The sequence below is a fragment of the Schistocerca piceifrons genome, chromosome 1 (assembly GCF_021461385.2).
Source record: "Schistocerca piceifrons isolate TAMUIC-IGC-003096 chromosome 1, iqSchPice1.1, whole genome shotgun sequence".
NCBI lineage: Eukaryota > Metazoa > Arthropoda > Insecta > Orthoptera > Acrididae > Schistocerca > Schistocerca piceifrons.
The window spans coordinates 300646210-300672792 of NC_060138.1; the positions used below are offsets into that span (position 1 = coordinate 300646210).

The 26583-nt window shown below is 45.8% G+C and overlaps 1 protein-coding gene across 1 annotated transcript in view; it reads right to left on the minus strand.

Annotated features, from left to right (window-relative positions):
- LOC124782852 (AFG3-like protein 2) overlaps positions 1 to 26583 on the minus strand; it is a 198091-nt gene that overhangs the window by 107686 nt on the left and 63822 nt on the right. Inside the window, exons 2-3 of the mRNA XM_047253977.1 lie at positions 11160 to 11443; positions 7055 to 7210 (exon numbers count right to left, since the gene is read on the minus strand). Coding sequence (XP_047109933.1) covers positions 7055 to 7210; positions 11160 to 11443 — 440 coding nt within the window. The remainder of the gene's footprint in view (positions 1 to 7054; positions 7211 to 11159; positions 11444 to 26583) is intronic.

Sequence of the window (26583 nt, forward strand, 5' to 3'; positions counted from 1 at the left end):
GCAACATAACCCCTCCATGAGCCGGGATACCTACCACAGGGGGTAGGTCAAAACGCACAGAGGTGTAGTGTGCCAAGGCAATTTGATCGCATGGGCGTAGCTTCGTTTCCTGGAGGGCTACGACGAGCGGACAGTGCAAGCGGAGCAGCAACTTCAAGTCCTCTCAGTTGGAGCGAATGCTGCGAATATTCCAGTGAATAAGTGCCATCGTAAGAAGAAAAGGAAGATGAAAGAAGGGGTCACCTCGAAGGCCGCTGAGGGCCCGGCTTCGAGCGAGCACTGCCGCCGCTATCAGTAGGTGGACAGTCATCGTCCATTGGGTCTATAGGTTCATCGGCCATCTTGAGAAGATGGCCTGGAGGGGGAGCTTCCTCCGCCGGTGAACAGCCAGATGTTCGGCTACCAGCGGTGCGGCCAGGCGAAACGGATGACGGCCTGGGGCGGCAACCGCTGGGTGGCGCAGGAGAAGAAATGCGCCGTGGCGGAGAAGGAGAACTGTGCTTCCTATGAGCCTTCTTGGAAGGTCGTTTGGTCTTCGTCTTAGCAGAAGCTGATGAAGGGGCTGGTGTCTGTGGGGTGATGGGAGGAAGAGGAGACGTCGACTGCGCGATCTTAGCACTGGCCGAACGGACGACCGTGGTGCTGAAGGTCAGATCGCATGTCTGGGTTGCCACCTCCCTGGTAGTCCGAGGAGAGGCGAGGACAGTACTGTATTTCCCCGCTGGGAGCAGCGTGGGCTTCCTACTAGCCAATAGCTTGCGAGCAGCCGAGGTGGACACTTTCTCTTTGACCCGAATTTCTTGGATACAGCGTTCTTCCTTATAGATGGGACAGTTGCAGGAGGATGCGGCATGGTCACCCTGACAGTTCACACAACGAGGAGACAGAGGTGGACAGTCACCCTCATGGGCATCCCTGCCACAAGTGACACATTTAGCCGCATTGGAACAAGACTGTCGAGTGTGATTGAAATGCTGACACTGGTAGCAGCGCGTAGGTGTCGGGACATAGGGGCGAACAGAAATAACCTCGTAGCCCGCCTTGATGCGCGATGGCAGCTTAACACTATCAAAGGTCAAGAAAAGTGTCCGGGTCGGTACAAGGTCATTGTTGACCTTTTTCATGACCCTATGGACAGCCGTCACGCCCTGCTCAGCGAGGAAAGATTGAATCTCCTCGTCAGTCAATCCGTCAAGGGAGCTAGTATAGACCACACCACGAGACGAATTCAAAGTTCGGTGAGCCTCCACCCGGACAGGGAACGTGTACAGGAGTGTGGCCCGAAGCAGTTTTTGTGCCTGAAAGGCGCTCTCAGTTTTTAGTAATAAGGTACCGTTACGCAACCTGGTACAAGATTTGACAGATCCGACAATGGCATCTACGCCCTTCTGGATAATGAAAGGGTTGACAGAGGAAAAATCCTTTCCGTCCTCAGAGCGAGAAACGACGAGAAACTGTGGGGCAGGCGGTAGTACTTTTGTCACTGGTGGCTGGTCAAGTTTCCGTTTTTGGGCAGAAGTCGAGAGAGATGGAGTGAAATCCATTGCGGAGGAATCCCCCATGATTGCCAGCGTCTCCGATGGCGCGCTCCTTCCTTGTGGGGACCCTCTCAGAGGGCACTCCCGCCTTAGGTGAATGTTTACACCTCAGGTCACACCTCCCGAGAAACAGACGGAGGGACCAATCGGCATGGTCAGAAGGTATCAGCTCAGGCAATCACCCCTCCCTGGGCCTGGCCTTTACCAGGGGGTACGTGCGTGCCTTACATGTCTACCCAGGGCGGGGAATTACGCGTTACCCCGTCACCGGCTACGCGTGCGAACGCGTGGGTTGGCCTTCAGGCACGCACAGGGAGGGAGGAAAGAAGAAGAAGAAAAAGAAGAGAGAGAGGGAGAGAGAGGACAGACTGTCTCAAACGCCGAGGCGGAGACCAGAGAAGGCAGGGAGAAGAAGGCAATGAGAAGGCAGGGAGAAGAAGGCAATGAGAAGGCAGGGAGAAGAAGGCAATGAGAAGGCAGGGAGAAGAAGGCAATGAGAAGAAGACAAGGGAAAGAGTAAGGAAGACAGTGAGGTGGAGAAGAGCAAAGAAAGGATCCAACCAAAGGAAGGAAGAAACGAGAAGTGAAAAAGCAAAATGACCGCAAATAGAGGTCGTGGAACCGTCCGTCTCCAGACGCAGGCGCTAACTACCCCCTTGAGGGGGAGGGACTCCTTTTAGTCGCCTCTTACGACAGGCAGGAATACCTCGGGTCTATTCTAATCCCCGGACCCGCAGGGGGGTCAGTCAGATGTGAAAGAATGATGTCTGACGGCATTCGAGATAGCTTTTGACCAGAACGTCGTGAACCTTTCCCTCCATCCTGTCCCTTCGAGGACAAGAGGGAAAGGGGGCATTGAGAGGCACTGTGCTTGTTGTATGCCTTCTTGACACTCACTCGGAACTGTTGCTGGTCTCTTCTGTGGTGGCTGCTTGGATTGCTCTATCACATTTTGCCTTGGCATGTAAACATGCAAGTACAGGTACTGGTGGTGGATGGTTGTACAGTGGACGATGTCTGCGTCGACCTTAGGAACAGGTTTTTGTGCCATGGAAGCAAAGAGTGGTAAAGATGGGAGGTTTCGTCACCCTTTATTCCTTTTTGTCTTCAGCCTAGGTGATCTACTTTGTGACTTTCGCCTATCATCCATGCCTGCCTCTGTTGGCTGCAGAGCATGTTAGTAAGAGAATCGTGGTTTAGCTTGTTTGGTGCACGTATCATGCAGTGTCACTACCATGTCTGTAAAGTACAATTTACAGTATTTTGTTGAAGTAAATAAAACACTTGTGATAGAAGTTGTGTATTCCATAGCAGTGTTGATGGTTCAGTACTGGTGACTTATTTGAAAGTGATAATTCCTAAATCATGTATATGGTTGCAAGAACAGCAATCAACTGTGATCCGCCCCACACACACTCATGAAAATAACTTTTAATGCCATTAGAACTGATTGAAGCCAATTGCAAGAACTGTGTCGCTCACCTAAACTTATGATAGCCGGTACTAACACTGGACTTCTGTTTTGTGCTCCAAGTATCTGAACTGAGTGATTAATATTATGACAATAGACTTAATTACATTCCAGCGGGCTATGTGACCGAAGTGCCAATAAATGAGGATATTGATTAGTTTGACATCTTTAGTTAGGAACAGTGCGCTCCAAATTTACAGTGCTTGATTAACATACTATATCTGGATCATCCCAGATAAAGTTGGATCTCATTGCACGAGCGTGTCTCCAACCTGTTAAATGATGAACATTACAGGATTCCGTCTGTAGCTGGCGGTGGGCAAAGTAAGAGGACAGCCCCCATTGGGAAGCCAAGTGCACAGGATTAGGCAAGCGGTTGTGAATTACCAAACCTTCGTCCCTGTACTGATGTGACTTTGTGCATCACTCTAAACAAGAGAGACCAAATTATTATTTATTTTAACCCCTGGGCTTGCAACACCCAGTTTCAATAAAGGAATCAGAATTGCCACTATCCATGCATCAGGATACTATTAATGAAACCAGATTTTATTGAAACTACATTGAAGTATATCTTTGGCTCCATGGTACAGAGGTGTAGCATGGCATAATGTATATGATGTGGTCATGGGTCAATTTCTCATGCTGCAGACAGGTTGGACTACATTTCCTATATGGAGAACAGGTGGTTGGCCATTTCTGAGCTATTTGAGAAGAAGATTACCTTCCTCATCTCTGTGTTACTACAGAGTGCATGGTTCTCTGGAAATTGGTTGACACAGTTATTTTTAAACAATGTTCACCCATTGCTTGAGCCATGTCCATAGGTGGACTCACCAGAACCCAATTCCACAATATAGCTGTAAGATCTAAACTGCCCTTATCTGAAATTCTGCTTATTGACTCTGAAGCTTGCGGGCTCAAGTGGAATGATTAATGGAACTTACACAGTTCTTCCAAGAGTTTCTCTTTCCTTCTTAAATTTCTTGCTGTGCTTTCACCTTCACAATCAGGAAAGCTGCAAGATTTTCTACTGATTTACCACATTTCAACTAACCCAGACCTGTGTGTATGGCACTGATTGCCAAGTGGCTTTCTTCATACCACCAAATGACAAGTTGTCTTCTGAAACAGTTGCTAGACTTCAGGATGGGTTCTTCGGTGACATGGTGGATAACACAACTAATCTGATCCACCATCTTGTGGACACTTTCTTCTTGTTCAAAAACCTCTTTCTGACTACACAGAGTTCAATTTTCCCTGTTATAATCAAATTTCATACAATATATATTAGAAGAGAAGAAACAGTCAAAACTGAGCATCTGGTTTCTTCACGAGGATGTTAACATCTTCAATGTTTCAATTAGCACTGGGCAGAGATAATGCTAGCTGTGAATTGCTGATGCTCTCATTTGTGGTTTCAGATACGTTTCAGGGTCAGACATAGTTTTGCCTCTACAGGTGCAATGACAATGATATGTCATTTTACTTGGTCGTAAGCTTGAATTTATGATAAAGCATTACTTTTGGTGACTTAGTTTCTTAAGAGCAATTATCAATTTCTGCTATTACATGGAAGTCACCTAATGTTTTTCATGCTAGAAGCTTAAGACACTGTGTGACACGGCCGTTTCTGTTAGTAACATACCATTACAAAGTTGTTTTATACTATTCAAAAATCCAGCAATTTCATACAAACCTTTGTGAACACAGAAGGACGAGATCTTTTTCATAGGCTTCCTGTTCTCTCCTAGTTATTATGAAGGCGTTATGGCAAGCCTGTGAGCTGATCACCGGAGAGCTCTTTGTCGGTTGGGTGTAGGTGCTGCCTAACAGTGCACTCCTCTTGCCAGGAGTATTTCTGGGTTACATTCTGCTCCATAGCAATCCCATGAGCAGCAAGGGAAATAAATTATGACTCAGCAGAGCCCTGCTTACCTGAAGAAAGCCTTATACAACTGGAACACAGCAGGTGTTCCAGAGGTTGCTCCCTAGTGATCAATTTGCCTCAACAGCCAACAATGCCCCCCCTCCCCCAGCCATCCCAATTGATACATAACACATTTTGATGTTGTTTATTTCTTTTCTTTTTTGCTTTTACTATAGAGGTTTGTACCTTCCTTTAAACCCAGACAGTTAAGCTAAGCTACCAGTTCTCAAAAACATACAGTCTTACACTGTCATGACCAATTAAGACTGTTACACCCACAGCTCAAAAGAGGATGCACAAATGACTACAGGCAAAGATTAGTAGAAATTTGTGCATCTGTAAAAAAATCTCTGAATGAAACATACAGCAACTACCACCACTGCTAAGCGGTGTCTCAGGCTTCCATCCAGTCACTCATTGACCAGTCTGATGAGGCAGTTGAAGATAGCAAATAGAAAGCTGAAGTTTTAAATTTCACTTCTATGAAGTCATTCACACAGGAGAATTGTACACACACAACATTATTTGACCATCGCACAGACACCCGTATGAACAACATAGTAATAGACATAGGTAAAAGAATGGGCTTGTGAAATTACAAAATATCACTGACATGGGTTTGCTGTAGGATTCTCATACATATTCTTAGTTCAAATATAATCAGCTTCCTTGAGATGGAAAAGTTTCTGTCCACAAATCAGCACAGATTTAGAAAGCATTGCTCGTTTGAAACTCGTCCTGCACCTTTCTCACATGATATCCCGTGAACTAAGGATGAAGGGCAACATGCAGATTCCATGTGTCTAAATTTCCAAAAGGCATTTGACATGGTGACCCACTGCAGATTGTTAACAAAGCTATGAGTAAATGGGGAAGGTTCCCAGATACATGAGTGGCTCGAAGACTTCTTTTTCCTTCACCCTATTTGCTAGTGGAACAGGAAAGGAAATGACAATAGTGGTACAGGGTATCCTCTGCCACACATCGTAGGATGGCTGCCAGAGTGTGTATGTAGATGCAGACATTTGCTGAAGTATGCTCACAGTTCACTTTAAAAGAGGACTGGCAGTGCTGACTAACTGGAAGCCCCGGGTTAGCCCTGCCTGTATCCAACCAACGCCAGCTGAGCTCCCTTTGGAAACACTATCAGCCCTTCCTTCCATAAGATATGGGACATTATTCATCAGTCTCCTCTGCGGACAACTGTCTGGCTTGGGTGACCCTACCAGTAGCTACAATGTTGCTCATATGACCACCAATTCCTTCCTCCATGTTAAGAGATTCAAAAAGTTAGTGCTACTAAGTTACAAGAGGTAAAATATTACTTCACAAACCAGTTGTTTAAGAAGTGAAAATTAATTTCTCCAGAGTGTTTGAACTTTTTTAAAAAAAAGGTAACTGATTTTGTGAGCCAATCTGTTACTATGGATGAGAGATGAATATGTCGTTTAACATCTGAAATAAAACAGTAATTCAAGTTGTTGGTGAAAGCCTGTGATCTTGCACCTAAAAGAGCAAACATGATTTTTGTCTACTGAAAATTTTATGCCGAGTGTTTTCCAGAAAGGCAAAACAAACATTTGTCATAACTTCAAGTCATGAATTACTCTCCAGAATATCAAAGAGGAATGGACAATCAATCACAATAAGATTCAGCCGAAGTTGACAAATGACATTTAATTATAATTTTAATGAAAATAATTTATTTATTTTTGATTCCAGTAACATGTTTTAGTCTATTACACTATCTTCAAACCAGAAGTTGTAGATGACATGAGGTCAAAGTAGTCAACGACAGGAACCAGTAGGTACTCTGTGAACTAGCTCATCTTGTCATCTGGACGGTTTTGTCTGAAGATGGTCTTATGGGCAAACTGCTTACCGTATTCAAAATTTACTAGCTATCGCAATTTGCATGAACAATTGCTGTAGTTCTACAATGATGTCAACAATTATTACATTTTTTAGATGTACATAAAAACTATTTATAAAGTCAACCGATACCTAACCAAACAATAACTTATATTCTGGGAACATAAATAACACTGCATGACCAGAAATTATGTTTCATACCTAAGAATGGGAAATACGATGTAGTTAAATAAATGTACTCACTTGTTGACAAATTCTTTCCAGGCTATTTCCTTATAACCCATCTCATAAAATGCTAGGGTTCCAAGAAGAGCCACAGTGCCTATCATGCCAAGTACAAGCCATTTCTCACGATCTCCTCCATCACCAAATGGCTTTCCACCTCCTGGGCCAGTACCCCTGGTGGGGGAAAAAATTTCAATCGAAAATGAACAATCATTTCTAACACCAAGTCATGAAATTACTTTCAATCTGTCAAATGGCAATGACAGTGAGGCTAAATAAAAATTGGTAAATATGTAATTTAAACATTTAGAGCTGACCTAAATTAGTAGTAGCAGAAAATATTATTATTATTATTATTATTATTATTATTATGCCATCAGACACAATGGCTGGATGCAAGTCTTTCAATTGGATGCTACTTTTATGTCCCTGATCTACCTCAGTTATCCAAGTGGGGAAAAGGTATCTATAGTTTACTGTTCCATCAAAACATGTTGTTCCCTTCTGACTATGCACTTTACTGCTGGATCACCAGTCCCAACTAAATACAAACTATATTAACTACACATGAATGTGCAAAAACATGAACAGAGCAAACACCTATTTTACCTTGAGCTTTTGTAACTAAACAATTGTTTCTTTGTCAAAAGGAAAAATGGAATAGGAAATTTAAAAAAAGTTTATAACATAAATGTATTCACTATTTCCAATGGGACAGAACATAATATGTACTGTACAAAAACTAGAAGCCAAGATTATTGAAGACACATTACTTTCTTATTAAATAATACAAAACACAGTGAATAAATCAATTAGTGAAACACACTAAATTGTAATTTATGACATTAGAATTGTGTGACAGACTGGAACTTTAACCTAGAAGTGGGTCTTTTGTAAAAATGTTCTTCCCAATTCTGTTATTTGTTCACATTGCAAGCCCATAAGGATATTTCAATGTATTGACAATTCTCTTGTAATCTTTTAAGCTCCACTTAAACTCTCCTGCCTGCCTTGCTGACTAGATCGCCTGTGAGATGGGCATTTTCCAGTTTGAATTTTTTCGCCCTACATCTGAATGTATCATGAACTGAAACTTAATGATAGTTGTGAGGCATGTTCGAACAGCTCATTTATTGCCAGAATTGCTTGCATGGAACAAAGCTCATTATTTGAATTCTTGTCCAGCAAACAGTTTTAATCTACCAATATGTTCATTACAGTTCATATGTACTGGGTATGCTGTGTGTGTGTGTGTGTGTGTGTGTGTGTGTGTGTGTGTGTGTGTTTTTTTTACTATCGTTTAACTGTATTTTCCACAGACTATAGTTCAATTCTTTTATCTTGGCGGCTCGCGCATGCCCGCCCAGACGCGGGAGAGTGCTGCGTTGCCAGTTGCACACGACGCACGCGCCAATAGAAGCAGCGCCATAGTATAGCATAGTTCGCAAGCTTATGTTTAGGGGGGAGCGCGCAGTTCATGAATTAAAGCCACCACGGCCGCATTAACCCTTTCGCTGCTTCAAAGACGTGGTCCCTGCATTCCGCGCTGTGCGCAATTTTGTCACTGCACTGCTCGCCTGTGCAGACACATTGTGTTCGGACTGCTTAGATACTCTTATCATTCAATTCCACAAACGCTATTTGGCCCAAAAATTAGATTTTTACACATCTTCTTGACTGATACCTTCCCCCATAAATGACTTAATTTTGTTTCGATGTTCAACGCAGTTATTATGCCCCATTAAATATAGTAAACCATTGCACAAAATTTTGAAGAGTTTGCAGAGGTAAAAGTCCATAGAGTATACTTTCCGTATGGTCGATTTTAGTTGCCACAATGTTGAGAATGAAATGTGGACAAGATACCTAAAATTCATATAAAATTTACTGTATAACAATATCTCATTCAAGTACCACATAGGTGTCATATGTAATATTGAGAAATATTCCGTCTTTCGCGACTGTAACAAAAGTTTTATTTACACTGAGCACGTTTGGCTTTATTTTAAAGCAGTTCAATCAATCAAAAGGAAGTAGACAAAATACATTAAACAAAACTGTGGACTTACAAAAACATTAGGACTTGAATATACCGTCTAACAGTGAAGTGCTCTGAGCTATGCCAAATATGATTTTTGTGTGTGGCACACACAAACATCATTTATTTGCTAAAACACTGATCAGCCAACACAAACGTTGAATATTGTGTTACCGCAGCACAAAACTACGAAAGGTGACTTGGCAATGGAGGAGACAAAATACTGTCCACTGAAGATGCTTCAAAAGAGAGAAACGCGTCTGGTCTAAATAAGTCCCGTATTACAGTTGCAGAAGAGGAATATATTTCAGTACCACCTGCCGCTACTGGACAGACTCTCTCAAACTCTGAGTGTTGAGTAAAAGCAAGTTAGTAATTGTAATAACTTTTTGAGTCTCAAATTTATGTGAAGCATGGTTCGGCCATGTTAACAGTTAGAACGAATTACTTCCTGCGACTGTGGAACAAAAATGAGAAAGAGAACATGAGTACCATCGTGTATGTGCCATACCTTTCCTTGATTGAAGTGCTTTAAAATAAAGCCAAACACGTCCGGTGTAAATAATACTTTTATTACAGTCGCGAAAGACTGAATATTTCTCAATATTACATACGACACCTATGTCGTACTTAAATTAAATGAGATATTGTCATACAGTAAATTTTATATGAAATTTAGGTATCTTGCCCACATTTCATTCTCAACATTGTGGCAACTAAAATCGACCATACGGAAAGTATACGCTATGGACTTCTACCTCTGCAAACTCTTCAAAATTTCGTGCAATGGTTTACTACATTTAATGCTGCATAATAACTGCGTTGAACATCGACACAAAATTAAGTCATTTATGGGGGGAAGGTATCAGTCAGAAGACGTGTAAAAATCCAATTTTTTGGTCAAATAGTTTTTGTGAAATCGAATGATAAGTGTGTCAAATCAGTGGGAACACCATGTGTCTGCATAGGCGAGCAGTGCAGTGATGACAAAATCGCGCACAGCGCGGAATGCGGGGAGCACGTGTCTGCAGCAGCGAAAGGATTAATGAAGAGACAAAGCACTAGAAATTTCAAAAAATTGCATTCAAACGAATATAATTCGTGAAGTAAGGCACTTCGATATTGTTTTTAAATAATGAAAATATTAAGCACCGCATAAGGTTTGAACTCATAACCTTTCGCATAGCAGCCCAACACCTTACCCGTTACGCTAATGCACATCATCTGACTGCAAAACGCCATGAGGACTATAACACGTCGCGCAAAATACTGACAAACACTGTTGGTATGACTACGAATTACTCACGCTTCGTCGAAGTACAATAGGAAATAAACAATTACCGCTGTTCTTTATTGCGAAAAAGCGGTTCGTGAGAGTGATACAAACACCTTTCCTTGCTATCGCCTGAATTAGGAGTCTTATTGCTTGTTTAGTTTAATTAATTAATAGAATATGAAGCAATTGGTATAAAGAATGCTTTTTCCAAACTTTCTATAAAAGAAAGTCTGCTATCAAGACATTGCTTTTGTTCTATTACTTTATTTATGACTGAACGTTTCTAAAACTGAAGACACTCGTCCATGCTCTACACTGCAGTCGAGATGTGGCAACGTCGTTCTCTGTTCATTGGCTGACTGTGTTTTGCGACGTCAGATGCGCAGAACGAACCTAAACACGGCCGCCAACATAAATGACGCACACTTTAGTATATGCTCCCTCAGTCAGCCTCTTTACAATCCCCCATCTCACTGACACTTTGGTATTCATAAGGCTTGCTTCCTACCTTCGCTACCTTACAGTGTTTGGGCACCTTTTCCAACTTCTCAAGCTTATAGCATACTGGAATTTTTGAAAGTTCCTATCAGCATAATTACGATTTTCAATGCCGGTAAATGCCATCATTCTGACTTTTTCTAGCTGTGTGCGTTAATCAAAAAACTCGAAGTACTAAAATAAAAAATCTGTGTGTTAGCATTCTCTTACATAAACACAAAAAGCTCTTTAAATTTTAAATTGTTTAAGAAGTAAAACAACTTATTTACTGTTTACAAAAGAGGAGTTCCCTTTGTTATAACAATATTTACCTGGACTGACCTCCAAACATCCCAAATGACCATTGATCATACGGCCTCTGGGTAGACTTGGGTGGAGGCTGACTAGTTCCTCTCGAAGGTGGTGGCTGCTGTGCCTCTTTTGGAACATCTTCCTTCGGTTTTCCATTTTTTGATGATTGTTTGCCAGTACCTGGTTTGAAAAACTTCTCAAAACCCTTTGGAGGTCTTTCACAAATCAATTGCCATTCCCGTATGATTGTTGCCAAACTAGGAGAGTTTGCTGATTTCTGCAGTATTGAAAGGTTCCTCCTCAACTGCAACAAACGAATTTACATCACTAGAGAATACACCAACACACGTGATTCCTTTCATTTATATTTTCAATTCATTGGACATCTAATGACAATAGACGTAGAATAATGATGTTATTAATCTCTCCATTTTAGAGAACACAATTAAATGAAAATTCCTTGGATTAGGACAACATGGAACCAACTCCAAAATAGAAGAAGTCAAAGCCAGTGTCATTAAAATGGTGTACGAGATTCAAAAAGAACCACATCTGTTGTGTATGTTGTTGTTCTATCCCCATGAACAACCAGTCAAAAGTAAAATATTGTACTTAAGATAAAATAATCTAAGTTACGTGCGTTACAGGAAATCTGTATGAGAATGTGTTCAGATTATAGTTAATAAGGCTATCATTAAAATAGGTAGCTAACATGTAAAAGTAGACACATGAATGAAAGGAAACTTGGCCTGGGTGCAACTGTCATGACAGGAGCCCTGCCTGAAGGTGTGCTAATATGCTCCTCCGTCATCAACTTAACCTCTGGCATCAATCTAACACCTGGGCCAGATCATCAACGAAAGAATAAAAATTTAGTCTTCGTGTACAGAATTTTCCAGGTATAAGTGGATAAGTTGTTTATGTCAGGTCAGCAACATAGCAGAGTACAAAATGTCTATGATACACAGCAGTCACTATACCAGCTATTCTGAATGGAATTGTGAAAGTTGTGGTTCTGTAGTCAGAAGCGCACAGAATACTGTTTTCTTGTGCTTGTTGGTTATAAAGGGACATAGGTACCTCGACATGGAATGGTCAACAGGATAAAAAAAAATCTTAATAAAAAATCGGTAGGTTGCCTCAATAGCCCAACTTTTGTATGGTTGCCAAAATGTGTCCAGTTCACTGACTAGGGAAGACACGTCTATGCCAGAACTTGTTTAATGCCATCAGTATAGTTTTGTTACCATTGTTATAAAGGCTACGTATTATGTGGTTATGAACTGTATTCTGTTTCAGGTACGCGTTTATAAATTGTGCTAGTGTATTGTTCAATTCCCTATGTAAAAGAATCATTATACTACCTGCCACCTGCCGCTACTGGACAGACTCTCTCAAAGTCTGAGTGTTGAGTAAAAGCAAGTTAGTAATTGTAATAACTTTTTGAGCCTCAAATTTATGTGAAGCATGGTTCGGCCATGTTAACAGTTAGAACAAATTACTTCCTTATAAAAAATTTCCACAAGGAAGTAGCATCCATTGGTGAGTCCTTGCTGGCCCAAAATTTAGAAGCAAGTGTGTGTGCATTCCTTGTGGCAACAGTGTTCCCAAATTTTTTTGTTGTTTAGTTAAGTAACATTCATTCATTTTCTATGTGTGAATAAGATTAGGTTATTAGCAGGGTGATGCATCCTTTGTAATTGTAATGCCTTTTTCACTTTTTTAAATGGCCCTTGCTATTACTTAATGACACTAATGGACCGAGTGCCATCTAGGAGGTCCTGCAGTGAAGGCTATCACGTTTGCATCTTAGGTTATAATATTCATTGTCTCTTGCACTATATTGTCAATGCTGTTCTCTTTGTTCACAAGATTTGATCTTGAGGTCTGTTTATTTTTTTCTTCTGACTTGGGGGTGCAAAACAGTTACGGCCAAAGCTCATTATTTAAAATGGACTGTTTTCTAGGGAAAGCACTCTGATTATTGAAGTCAGTCGACGCATAGGGGCCTAAATGTCATTAACATACGGGAATTTTTTTTTTTTAAGAGGCTATATGATAAGAGTAGAGAGAGGAACAACCAGTGTCTACAGTCACAATTTAAATCTCCTTTGCCATGCTGCTATGGCAGGTAAAGAGTAGAACACATTTTACAGCCTGTGCTGTGTCTACTAACTCAGATGGCTCAGATGACAAAGGCACATTAATAAGCCAGGAGTTAAAAAACAAAACTGACATTGCGTTATGAAGCGGCGCACTGTCAGTGATTTGTCAGAGTGACAGTAAACTGGTCACTGTTTAGCAAACGTTGCTGGCTGAAAAGACAGTGCCCAATACATGGTCTAGTTAAAATTATGACGACAGGTAGCTGCCCAAGCCATCCACGGGGATTTAATCTCTCTGTACATGCTTCCACTGAGACAAGACCACTGTTTGTGCCAGAATGACAGAATATTCCTACATATATCTACGCTGGGTTTGTCAGAAGGGACGGAATAATTAAAAGGCCTGGGTAGAGGAGTTCCACTCGAGGCACCGGCACCAGCATCAGCAACCTTATTCACTAACACATTTCCATGAGCCTATACAAAGAACCCTTTAGTGCTACCATCAGTGGGTGACGGAAGGCATACCTGAATCAGATGTACAACACGGTAGTACAGGTACATCACAAAAAGGTTGTGAAGACCAAAGAGAATCAGCACATACCAAATATTCTGATGTTTTATACTATGTACAAGGTGATAGTTGACAAATAGCTCTGGAAAAAAAAAATAATAAAATAAAATAAAAAATCAAGGACTGGCGTAAAAGGCAATATTCAAAGACGTCTTCACCAACATCAAGGACACCCTTGCCATGGTCAGCCTTCAAGCCATCAATATAAATGAATGTGCCCCCAAAAATGTGTACAAAGCTCCAGAAATGTTGCATGAATGACTGAAGATGGAGTAATTTGGCAGCTTCCACATACAGGGTCATAACTGGACTGGTGGGGCTCACAAAAGTAACCAAACAGATTCTGCACTGGTGAATCGTGTTAAGGCAATGTAAAATGGATGGTCATGCATTCATATTTCAGCTTCAATTGCACTAAGTACTGATAAAATGAAAAGGCGGCTGTGTGCTCCACTCCAAAAGGTGCCACTTAAAATGTGCAGTACATTCTGAGAACGAACACAGACTGCCAAGTAGGACATATGGGAGGACTGACAGTTTTCTATTGGGCATTAAACCCAAGAATTTTGATGTTTTGATGAACAGAAGGGCACCAGGACAGAGGGGTCAGGACTGAGTGGAATTCTTTTGCCGCCAGTTTTTTTTTCTTCCCTCTCCATCGGAAAAGTGGAAGCCACTGTGTATGCCCCAGAAGTAGACATGGTCAAGATTGTACTGAAGTTGACACTTGCTTCAACAGGTCCTCCAGGACTTTTAACAGACCACAAAATCATCAATGAAGACAGACTGACACACCCAATAATGTGGTTGGACTGCTACGGCCCTAATGTACCCCTTAAAAGGTCCAATAAACCTGGATCCATGCATACTTTAAAAATCTGATCTTTTAAAGTGAGGCAGGCAGCCTAATAAGCACCACTTGTGCAATGTGTGGTGTCCTCCAGCAAGTGTCATATGGTCATTCCAGCAACTCAAGCCATCATACTAGCTGCCTATTTATCATCTGTTTGTTCGATAACCCTCCAGATACTACAGGTGAGGGAAATGGGACAACAGTAGAAGGAATATGTTTGTCTTTAGCATGCTTAAGGATAAGCATTAAAATGGCTTTATGCCACTGGTAGGAAATGTGCTGTCTCTCCAGATAAGACGAAGTATGGAGTCGAAGCTTGCCATCAGAAAATAGGTGCCACAACCTCTAAATACTCACTTTTGAGGTAGGAACTCAGGATGGTAATGGGTGGAGCTTGAAATCTTTGTGAAGTAGTGACAAAAAGTGTCAGAGATATTGACAGAATCCGCTATAATATCGCTTGCAACAGTCCAACTGAGTATTGGAAAATACAACTTTTTGCTATCAACATGACAAACTTTACCCCAAACAGCAGAATAGAAAGTAAAACGGTTAAGAGACTTATAAAAAGAGATTGGTTGGTTGGTTGTTTGAGATTTAAGGGACCAAACAGCAAGGTCATCAGTCCCTTGTTTCAAATATACTCCATTCTGCTAATGGGACATCTCAGTAAAGTCAGAACAATAAAACGGAAAAAGGGAAAACGTAAAAGGACAGTCACGTTGTCATTGGTAAAACAACAAAATGAGGGAAGTCGGCAAGAGAACGAACCCAACACTATGCTGAAGCAGCATAGGCAAGACCACCTGTGACTTAAAAGGTACAACTGCTATAATGTAGAAAGTACGTATGGTGGGAATAGAAAGACTAACCAAGCCTTTTTTTAAAAAAAAAGAGTAAAAGAGGAAGAAACGAGGAATTCGGTCAGGGAGGTGAATCAGGAATCTCTGAACACTGCTTACAGTGGGAGACACCCAAACATTCACCGCCCTGCCCCAACACCAGAGAGAGATTAAAAACCTTAAAAACTGAGAATAAAAACCACTTTCCCGGAGGAAACCGAGAACCAGAGAGACCATCCGGGAATCGTCAGCCAACATCAAAGGTAAAGTGTGGGGGAGTCTGTACTTAGCACGCAGAGCCAAAAGAAGGGGGCATTCAACCAAAATGTGGGCTACTGACTGGAAGGCTCCACAACCACATAGTGGGGGTGGCTCATCACGCAAAAGAAAACCATGGGTCAACCGAGTATGGCCAATGCGGAGACGACACAGTGTGGTCGAGTCCTTTCGGGAGATGCGAAAGGAAGAACGCCACGGGCCTGGTGTCACCTTAATTGCATGAAGTTTATTAGACAGGGGAGTAGGCTCCCAAGAATTGGCCCATGACTGTGCGAAGTGGGATTTGATGTGAAGCCGTAAATCCGCTGCAAGGGGGGTTACAGAAAACGGGGGGTAAGTAACTGCTCCCCCAGCCAAACGATCAGCAAGCTCATTACCCGGGATACCCACATGGCCAGGGACCCAAAGGAAGTCAATGGAACAAGCAGTACCGTGAATATCAGCGAGATGGTCATGGATGGCAGAGACCAAGGGATGGCGCGAAAAACACCGGTCAATAGCAAGAAGGTCACTCATCGAGTCCGTACATAACAAAACGCGGTTGTGTTGGGATTGTTTAATAAAGGTAAGGGCCTGGGAAATTGCCATCAATTCCGCAGTAAACACCCCACATGTAGGTGGCAGCAGATGATTTTCCGTTCCAACAGAGGACGTGAAGGCATACCCAACATGATCAGCAGATTTAGAACCATCAGTGTAAAAAACAACAGCATCCCGGAACTCCCATAAAATTTGGCGGAAAAAGGAACGGAACACCACCGGGGGGGATGGAATCTTTCGGACCTTGGCGGAGATCCATCCAATTTCGAGGCCGAGGAACTAACAAAGGAGGGGTGGAGGGGAGGGATCAAGGAAGACAGGACAAAGAAGGACGCTGAAAATCACGGCAAAGAGACGCAAGGCGCAGCCCAACCGGTAAACCCGCCCAAGGGCGGGAGTTGGGTGGGCGACGTCCATGGTCTGGGAACAGGATAGAATAGGAAGGATGAGTGGGAGAAGAACGGATAGTGAGGGCATAAGACACCAGAAGCTGGGACCGCCGAACAGAAAGGGGTGGAGGGGGGGGGGGGAATCCCAGCTTCAACCAGCAGACTATCAACAGGGCTAGTAGGGAAGGCACCGGTGGCCAAACGGATACCACGATGGTGGACTTGATCCAGCACGTGCAGTGTGGAAGGAGCAGCTGAACCATAAACTTGACAACCATAGTCCAAGCGAGACAGAACTAGAGCACGATAAAGACGGAGGAGGAGGGAACGGTCCGCACCCCAAGAGGAGTGGGCAAGGAAGCGAAGGACATTGAGTTTATGGAAACATCCTACCTTCAGGAGTCTGATATGGGGCAGCCAAGTGAGCTTGTTGTCGAAAAGAAGACCCAGGAAACGAAACTGTGGGACCACAGGCAATCGTTGTGCAGCGAGATAGAGCTCTGGATCAGGATGGATCTTAGTACGGCGACAGAAGTGGACCACTCGCGATTTGAAAGGAGAGAATTGCAACCCGCGTGAGAAGGTCCATGCAGAGGCACGCCATATAGCCACCTGGAGCTGTCGTTCTGCAGATGTCATCGAAGAGGAACTAACCCAAATGCAGAAATCATCCACATACAGGGCAGGGGTGATCAAGGGACCGACAGAGGCCACAAGTCCATCGACAGCAATGAGGAAAAGAAGGACACTCAAGACAGAATCCTGTGGGATGCCCGTCTCCTGGGTCCGTGGAGAACTAAAAGCAGTACCAACTCGAACTCTAAATGACTGATGGATCAGGAACTGGCGGATAAAAATCAGGAGTGTGCCCCGAAGACCCCACTGATGAAGGGTTAGTAAGATGTGATGGCGCCAGGCCGTGTCATAGGCCTTGCGAAGGTCAAAAAACACTGCAACCAAATGGCGGCGCTGGGAAAAAGCCTGCCGAACTGCGGATTCCAAGCGAAGTAAATGATCGATTCGAGATCGTCCCTCTCGAAAGCCACACTGGTAAGGGGAGATTCGAGGACCCAATTGAGCCGACGGGCTACCATCCGTTCAAGTAACTTACAAACAACATTGGTCAAACTAATTGGTCGATAGCTGTCAACAGATAGGGGGTTCTTACCAGGCTTAAGGACAGGAACCACAATGCTATCCCTCCGCTGAGAAGGGAAATCACCCTGGAGCCAGATACGGTTAAACACCCGATGAAGATGTTGCTGTTGTGGAGCACTGAGATGTTGAAGCAGTTGGTTATGAATGGAATCTGGGCCAGGGGCCATATCATGAGCAGAAGATAGAGCAGATAGAAATTCCCATTCAGTAAAAGGTTCGTTGTAAGATTCTGACTCACAAGTGGTGAAACATAAGGTGACAGCTTCAGCCCACTGTTTTTGGTGAAGGAAAGCAGCTGGATAGGAGGCCGACGCTGACGTCACTGCAAAATGGGTCGCAAGATGTTCTGCAAGAACTAATGGGTCCGTACAAATGCCATCTGGGAGGTGAAGGCCTGGGAGGGTGGACTGCCGATGGCAACCTTGGAGAGAGCGAAGTGTAGCCCATACCCGTGACAGAGGGACAGTAGAACCAAGGGAAGAAACGAATCGTTCCTAACACATCCACTTGCTCTGTTTGATTAAATAACGGGCTTTAGTGCGGAGGCGTTTAAAGGTAGTAAGGCTGGCTCCGGATGGGTGCCTCTTAAAGTGTTGCAAAGCTCGACGGCGATCACGGATGGCAATGGCAATGGCCGTACTCCACCACGGGACTTGCCGACGACGAAATGGTCCAGATGAGCGCGGGACAGCAAGGCTAGCAGCACGAACAATCGCGTCAGACACGTCACGTAGGACGTCATCAATACAACCCGACAGAGGGAGAAAACACGACCTGCGCAGTGTATAAAGGCCAATCGGCGGGTTGGAAAGACCAACGAGGCAACCTGTCCATCGGGGAGCGGGAAGGGAGCGTGATAATCAACGGGAAATGGTCACTATCACAAAGGTCGTCATGTGGCGACCAGTGTAATGAAGGGAGGAGAGAGGGAGAAGAAAGAGAAAGATCAATGGCAGAAAAGGTACCATGACCTGCACTGAAATGAGTAGGGGAGCCATCATTAAGAAGGCACAGGTCGTGGTCTGCAATAAATTGGTCTATAAGAAGACCTCTTCTAGATGGAAAGGCACTGTTCACAAGGGATGATGAGCATTAAAATCCCCAAGGAGGAGGAAGGGAGGAGGAAGTTGCCGAAGAAGGGCGGTTAAGGCAGCAGGTATAAGAGTCCTGTCAGGAGGGAGATAAAGAGTGCAAACTGTGACTGCAGAGTCTAGGTGGACCCTAACAGCAACCGCTTCCAATGTAGTTTGAAGAGGAATCCACGTGCTAGCAATGTCTATATGGACCAACGTACAAACGCCACCAGAAGCCAGAAGGGGTCCGACCCGATTTCGACAGAAAACACGGAACCCACGGAGGGTCGGTGAGTGAGCATAAGTAAAATAAGATTCCTGGAGAAACACAAGCTGCAGAGCAGGACGAAAGAAGGGATTTCAATTCTGGAAGGTGACGATAGTATCCATTACAATTCCATTGAAGAACCACAGAACGATGGTTTAATGGGGGCTGAACACGCTAAATCCAGTCATACTGCCGGGTCCCCACCCGTCACCGACAAGGAGGGGTGACATCCATAAACGACAGGTCAGAATCCGGTTGTGAAGTCGGGGGAGGCACCTCCGGTGACACCAGAGGCTCTTTGTCCCGGGACTTATGTTTCTTCATTTCAGGCTGAGATCGAGGAGGGCTGTGTGGCATAAAGGAGCCAGCTGCAGCAAGATTAGGAACAGAAAGAGACTGGGCGCCCTGGGGGCCGACAGACCGTGGCTCTCGCGGTCGTCGCGCGGCAGCAAACCTTTGGCCTGGAAGGTGCCGGGAAGGGGCATCCCGGGAGAGGCGCCCTTGACCGGCAGACGCCGAAGGAGTAGGACACTTCCCCAGCTGGGGAAGGGGAGCAGCACCCATAGGAGAAGGTGTGGGAGCCGCAGGGGAGGGGGGGGGGGGGAGGAGAGGGGTCCAGGATGGGGGTAAGGAAGGGGGAGGAAGGGGTGAAGACGTAACCAAGGCGTAACTAGATGTCATGGACACAGGGTGAAGTCGTGTATATTTCTTACGGGCCTCTGTGTAGGTTAAACGATCGAGGGACTTATACTCCTGTATCTTTTTTTCCTTCTTATATACTGGGCAATCTGGTGAACGTGGAGAATGACTACCATGACAATTTACACATACAGGAGGGGGAACACAGGGACTCCCCTCATGGAGTGGACGTCCACATTCACCACAGAGAAGGGCCTGGGAACAAAGGGAAGACATGTGTCCTAAACACAAGCACTTAAAACACCTCATAGGAGGTGGGATGTACGGCTTCACATCACAGCGATAGACCATAATCTTAACTTTCTCAGGGAGGGTATCCCCTTCAAAGGCCAGGATAAAGGCACCAGTATCAATACGATTATCTTTAGGACCCTTCTGAACACGCCGAACAAAGTGAACACCCCGCCGTCTGAGATTGTCCCGAAGTGCCTCATCAGTTTGAAGGATGAGGTCCCTGTGAAAAATCAGACCTTGTACCATATTTAGAGACTGGTGGGGGGTAATGGACACAGGAATTGTGCCAAGATGGGTACAGGCACGAAGGGCCGCAGATTGGGCAGCTGAAGCAGTTTTTATCAGCAACGAACCCGACCGCATCTTGCTCAGAGAGTCCACTTCGCCAAACTTGTCTTCAATGTGCTCCACAAAGAATAAAGGTTTGGCACTGGTGAAAGTGTCTCCATCAGTCCTGGTGCAAACTAGATAACGGGGGAAAGGTTTTGCCCCTAGATGATTGGCCTCACCCTCTTCCCAGGGGGTAGCCATGGAAGGGAAGGCCGAAGGGGCAAGAGAAGCAGCACTTGAGGAATCAGTTCCACGCAGAGAGACGGCCGCTGAAGAACGGCCAGAGATTTGGACCCGTATGCGTTTTATCTGCATAGCATCCGCCCTGATACCACCCACCCCAATCAGGGGCTCTCCTCACGGGCGCCACCTAGCCACAGCAAGGGCCGTCTGGCACGGCGGCCATTGCCGGGAGTTCCAATGCTCCAGGATGACGAGCAACCACTCCAAGGCATGCATGAGTAGGTTACAGCTCAGGTATCAGAAGTGTGATCCCTGTGTGTTCAGGGGGCTCAACCAAAAGGGTACATAGCGACCCCACCACACGGGCTGGCCACCGTGCTGGCTATGCACCCTAGCATCAGACAACGACGTGAAAGAAAAGGTGGAATGTACTAGGAAGGCGCAGGTCGGAGACACTAGGTAAGGAGCTCTTCCCCAAATGGCTCACACTGTGGAGGAGAAATTTTGTAATGGAGGTCAAACCCCAGAGGGGGACCAAGGAATGCCAAAAAGGAGGAGATGATTACGCAACAAAGCCGGAGTGTAAAACCAACAGAACCAGGAGGATAGCGGGGGCCAACATAAGCAAGGACACCAATAGAGGGAGAGGAGAGGGCGAGTGGAAAGAAGGGGAAGGGAAAGGAAATGCAGCCCGGGAGAGAAAGAAGGCTGCAATGGCTCAGGGCCCCGTGCTCGCCATGCACGTATCCACAAAAGAGTTGTGGACCACCTGGGGGGAGTGAGCCACATGGACTAGGATGTGGAGATCCCCATAGCGGGTGGTGGGCATTGAAGTCCCCAACCAGCAAATAGGGGGGCGGAAGCTGACCAAGAAGATGAAGGAGATCAGCTCGTGCCATTGGTGTGGACGATGGAATGTATACAGTACAAAGAGAGAACGTGTATCCAGAAAGGGAAAGACGGACGGCGACAGCTTGGAAGGAAGTGTTTAAATGGAATGGGTGATAATGGAGAGTATCATGGAGAAGAATCATGAGTCCTCCATGGGCTGGAGTGCCTTCAACAGAGGGGAGATCATATCGGACGGACTGAAAATGAGGGAGAACAAAGCGGTCAAGGAGACGCAGCTTTGTTTCCTGAAGACAGAAAATGACCGGCGAGTAGGATCGTATGAGGAGCGACAATTCATCCCGATTGGCTCGAATGCTGCAGATATTCCAGTGGATAATGGACATAGGGTGAACAGAAAATGGAGGAATGTGACCAAGGTCGCTGTCAACTCAACGACTGCTCAGAGATTGCGACCGACAGCATGGAATGGCATTCAGCCGAAGGCAGAAGATCCTGATCCATAGGTTGTTCAGGAGCAGCTCCTGCCACCAGCGATCGGCCGGTTGATCGGCCGCCAGCAGTGCGCCGCGGCGACACAGAAGACGGCCGAGGGCGATTTCCGCCAGGTGGTGCTGTAGATGGGACACGCCTTGGCGGAGAAGGAGAGGAACTGGGTTTCTTTGTAGCCTTCTTGGAATTATGATGTTTAGAAGAAGGAGGAACCGATGGTTGTGAAGTTGGGGTATGTAAAAAATATTCACGAGTATGCTCTTTTTTCGAAGTCTTGGTGTCTGACTTTTGGGCTCGAGATTTAGCAGAACCCAATGAAGGGTGAGCCATAGAGTGGGCAGGCGAAAGTGGTGAGGTTGAACGGGCGATCTTTGCGCTGGCCGATCTGACGACCGTGGTACTAAAGGTGAGGTCGCAGGTCTGCGTGGCCGCCTCCTTTGTTGGCGGAGGAGAAGCAAGGACCATGCTGTATTTTCCTGTCTGAGGCACGGTGGGCTGTCGACTGGCGAATAATTTTCGAGCAGCAAAGGTCGACACCTTTTCCTTCACTCTGATTTCCTGGATGAGCTTTTCATCCTTAAAAATGGGGCAATCACGAGAGGAAGCAGCGTGGTCACCCATACAGTTGATGCAGCGAGGGGATGGAGGTGGACAAGCACGCTCATGGGCATCCTTGCCACACGTAACACATTTGGCCGGATTGGAACAGGACTGGCTGGTGTGATTGAACCGCTGACACAGATAACAACACGTAGAGTTTGGGACGTAAGGGTGAACGGAAATTATCTCATAGCCTGCTTTGATTTTCGATGGGAGTTGAACTTTGTCAAATGTCAAGAAGACAGTGCGGGTTGGAATGAGGTTCGTGTCAACCCTTTTCATAACTCTACGAACAGCCGTTATGCCCTGGTCAGACAAGTAGTGCTGAATTTCTTCGTCAGACAATCCATTGAGGGAGCGTGTATAAACGACTCCACGCGAGGAATTTAAAGTGCGGTGCGCTTCAACCCGGACAGGGAAGGTGTGCAGCAGTGAAGTACGCAGCAATTTTTGTGCCTGGAGGGCACTGACTGTTTCTAACAACAAGGTACCATTCCGTAATCTGGAACAAGACTTTACAGGACCCGCAATTGCGTCGACACCTTTCTGAATAATGAAAGGGTTGACCGTGGAGAAGTCGTGACCTTCGTCAGACCGAGAAACAACAAGGAACTGTGGCAACGATGGAAGAACTGACTGTGACTGAGACTCAGTGAACTTACGTTTGTGAGCAGACATAGTGGAAGGTGAGGAAACCATTGCGGAAGAATCCCCCATGATTACCGGCGTCTCCGATGGCGCGCTCCTCCCTTGTGGGGGCCCTCTCTGAGGGCACTCCCGCCTTAGGTGATTGTTCACACCTCAGGTCACACCTCCCGACAAACGGACGGAGGGACCAATCGGCACTTTCGGAAGGTATCAGCTCGGGTAATCACCCCTCCCTGGGCCTGGCCGTTACCAGGGGGTATGTATGTGTCCTACCTGTCTACCCGGGGCAGGGAATTACGCGTTACCCCGTCACCGGCTATGCATGGAAGTGCGTGGGTCGGCCTCCAGACACGCACAGGGAGGACGAAAGAGAAAGGGAAAGGAAAGCAGAGAGGTCTCAAACGCCGCAGCGGAGAAAAGGGTAAAGAGAAGAGGTAAGGAAAAGAGAAGGACAAAGGAAGGATGAAGACACACAAGCAAGGAAGGCGAAGAATGTGGTACATTTACAAGTGTCCGTCTCCGGACGTAGGCACAAACCATACTCCCAGAGGGGAAGAAAGGGAAGGAAAGAGCCAGAGGTGAGGGGGGCGGGTGAAGGTGGGGGATGCGGAAAGGGAAGGTATGCAGCCCGGAAAGGAAGGAAGGCCACATTAGCTTGGGGTCCTGTGCTCGCTACACACGTATCCACAAAAGAGTTGTGGACCCCCTGAGGGGGGGTTATCAGAAGTGTGATCCCTGTGTGTTCAGGGGCTCATCCAAAAGGGTACATAGCGACCCCGCCACACGGGCTGGTTACTGTGCTGGCTATACACCCTAGTATCAGACAACGACGTGAAAGAAAAGGTGGAATGTACTAGGAGGGCGCACGTCGGAGACACTAGGTAAGGTTCTCTTCCCCAAATGGCTCACACTGTGGAGGAGAAATTTTGTAATGGAGGTCAAACCCCAGAGGGGGACCAAGGAATGCCAAAAGGAGGAGATGAGTATGCAACAAAGCCGAATTGGAAAACCAACAGAACCAGGAGGATAGTGGGGCCAACATAAGCAGGGACACCAAGAGAGGGAGAGGAGAGGGCAAGAGGAAAGGAGCAAGGAGGGGAAAGGAGCAAGGAGGGGAAAGGAGCAAGGAGGGGAAAGGAGCAAGGAGGGGAAAGGAGCAAGGAGGGGAAAGGAGCAAGGAGGGGAAAGGAGCAAGGAGGGGAAAGGAGCAAGGAGGGGAAAGGAGCAAGGAGGGGAAAGGAGCAAGGAGGGGAAAGGAGCAAGGAGGGGAAAGGAGCAAGGAGGGGAAAGGAGCAAGGAGGGGAAAGGAGCAAGGAGGGGAAAGGAGCAAGGAGGGGAAAGGAGCAAGGAGGGGAAAGGAGCAAGGAGGGGAAAGGAGCAAGGAGGGGAAAGGAGCAAGGAGGGGAAAGGAGCAAGGAGGGGAAAGGAGCAAGGAGGGGAAAGGAGCAAGGAGGGGAAAGGAGCAAGGAGGGGAAAGGAGCAAGGAGGGGAAAGGAGCAAGGAGGGGAAAGGAGCAAGGAGGGGAAAGGAGCAAGGAGGGGAAAGGAGCAAGGAGGGGAAAGGAGCAAGGAGGGGAAAGGAGCAAGGAGGGGAAAGGAGCAAGGAGGGGAAAGGAGCAAGGAGGGGAAAGGAGCAAGGAGGGGAAAGGAGCAAGGAGGGGAAAGGAGCAAGGAGGGGAAAGGAGCAAGGAGGGGAAAGGAAATGCAGCCCTGGAGAGAGAGAAGGCTGCAATGGCTCGGGGCCCCGTGCTCGCCACGCACGTATCCACAGAAGAGTTGTGGACCCCCTGGGGGGTAAAAAGAGATTAAAGAAGCTTTTTTATATAACTGATAATCAAATACTATGCACGCATCTGTTTAGATCAGACAATTCTCCATAATGAGGTGAGATGCAAAACACACACACCCACACACACACACACACACACACACACACACACACAGACACAGAGAGAGAGAGAGAGAGAGAGAGAGAGAGAGAGAGAGAGAGTGTGTGTGTGTGTGTGTGTGTGCGTGCGTGTGTACGTACGGAGTGGCAGCTAATGTGGCAAAGCTGTAGCAGCAAGTGACAAATGTCAACTATCACACAATTTTAATTGGATTATAGTGCCCTGTTACTATAATTCTGAGACTACTTCTCAGGTGGACTGACCAACTGAGCTCTCTTCGTTGGGTGGGGATAGGTACCACCTGATGGTAGAACTGTCCTATCAAGAGTAGATGTGAACTTAAGTTGCTTCAAAGGGTTCCCACAAGCTGCTAGGCAACAAATGTCAATGCAGGCAACGCTCTGCAAGCCTGAGCACGTCTTGTACACCTAAGGGGTGGCAGCGTTCGAGAGGTTGCTGGCTAGAGACTGTTTTACAACAGCAATTCACTTCACTAGCATGTAGCACACCTTGAAGTTGAGATTCATTTTAATAGAGATGTGTACCTTCCTTGCAGTCCAGGCAATGAAGCCAATGTCTATGAGACACACATTCTACCAGCATGCCCAATGATGACCCCTGAAGTATGCCCAGAGTGTACGGCAGAAGAGATCTGGCCATGCCAGCCAGTCCCCTGCTCGGGGAACCAAGGGTTGCAAAATTCACGTCCTGCTGGGGAGTTTGCTGGGAAAAACAAGAGCTCCCTCTTCTCTAAGCCGTGGGACACATTCCGTCACATCCCTCCACTGAGGGCTGTCCAGCTTGGGAGACCGTGCCAGTAGCTATGCTATAGCCAGCATGACCTGTGTCACTGAAGCATGCAAACCCTCCCACCTGGCACCAAAGGTGCCTACGTTAATCCAGTGTCCCTCGGGAGGAATAGAAAATTAGAAGCCACAGCGAAACAATTCAAGTGGGGGCCCTTCAGAATACACCTTCCAGCTGGTGTTTAGCCAATTCTACAGATTGCAAACTATACTAAATGCAAAAGTTGTCAACGTAACAGGCAGGTGTGACCAGTGGTCCAATGAAGGTCTCTTGGACCAAGTGGAGTCGACTGCTATTCCAACTCTAACGCAAAGTAAGAGATGGGATACTAATAGACCTAAAAATTCGATAGGGAGCCTTGAAAGCTCCTGTCATGGAGGGTAAGTAAAATGTGACATGCAATGTTATATGCTTTATATACGAAAAAGGCACTGCTATAAAGGAAAAGTCTGTTGGATTGCTGTTTTCAAACTAACCTGACGTTTGGTTGTGCATTGTCTCTATTAGAAACCACACTGATACGGGGACAACAAGCACCATCATCACAGGACCCTGCATAATCATAGAGCTGCCATCCTTTCAAGCAATTTGCACAGCACGTTGGTGAGGTTAATTGGTCAGTAGGGAAAAAAC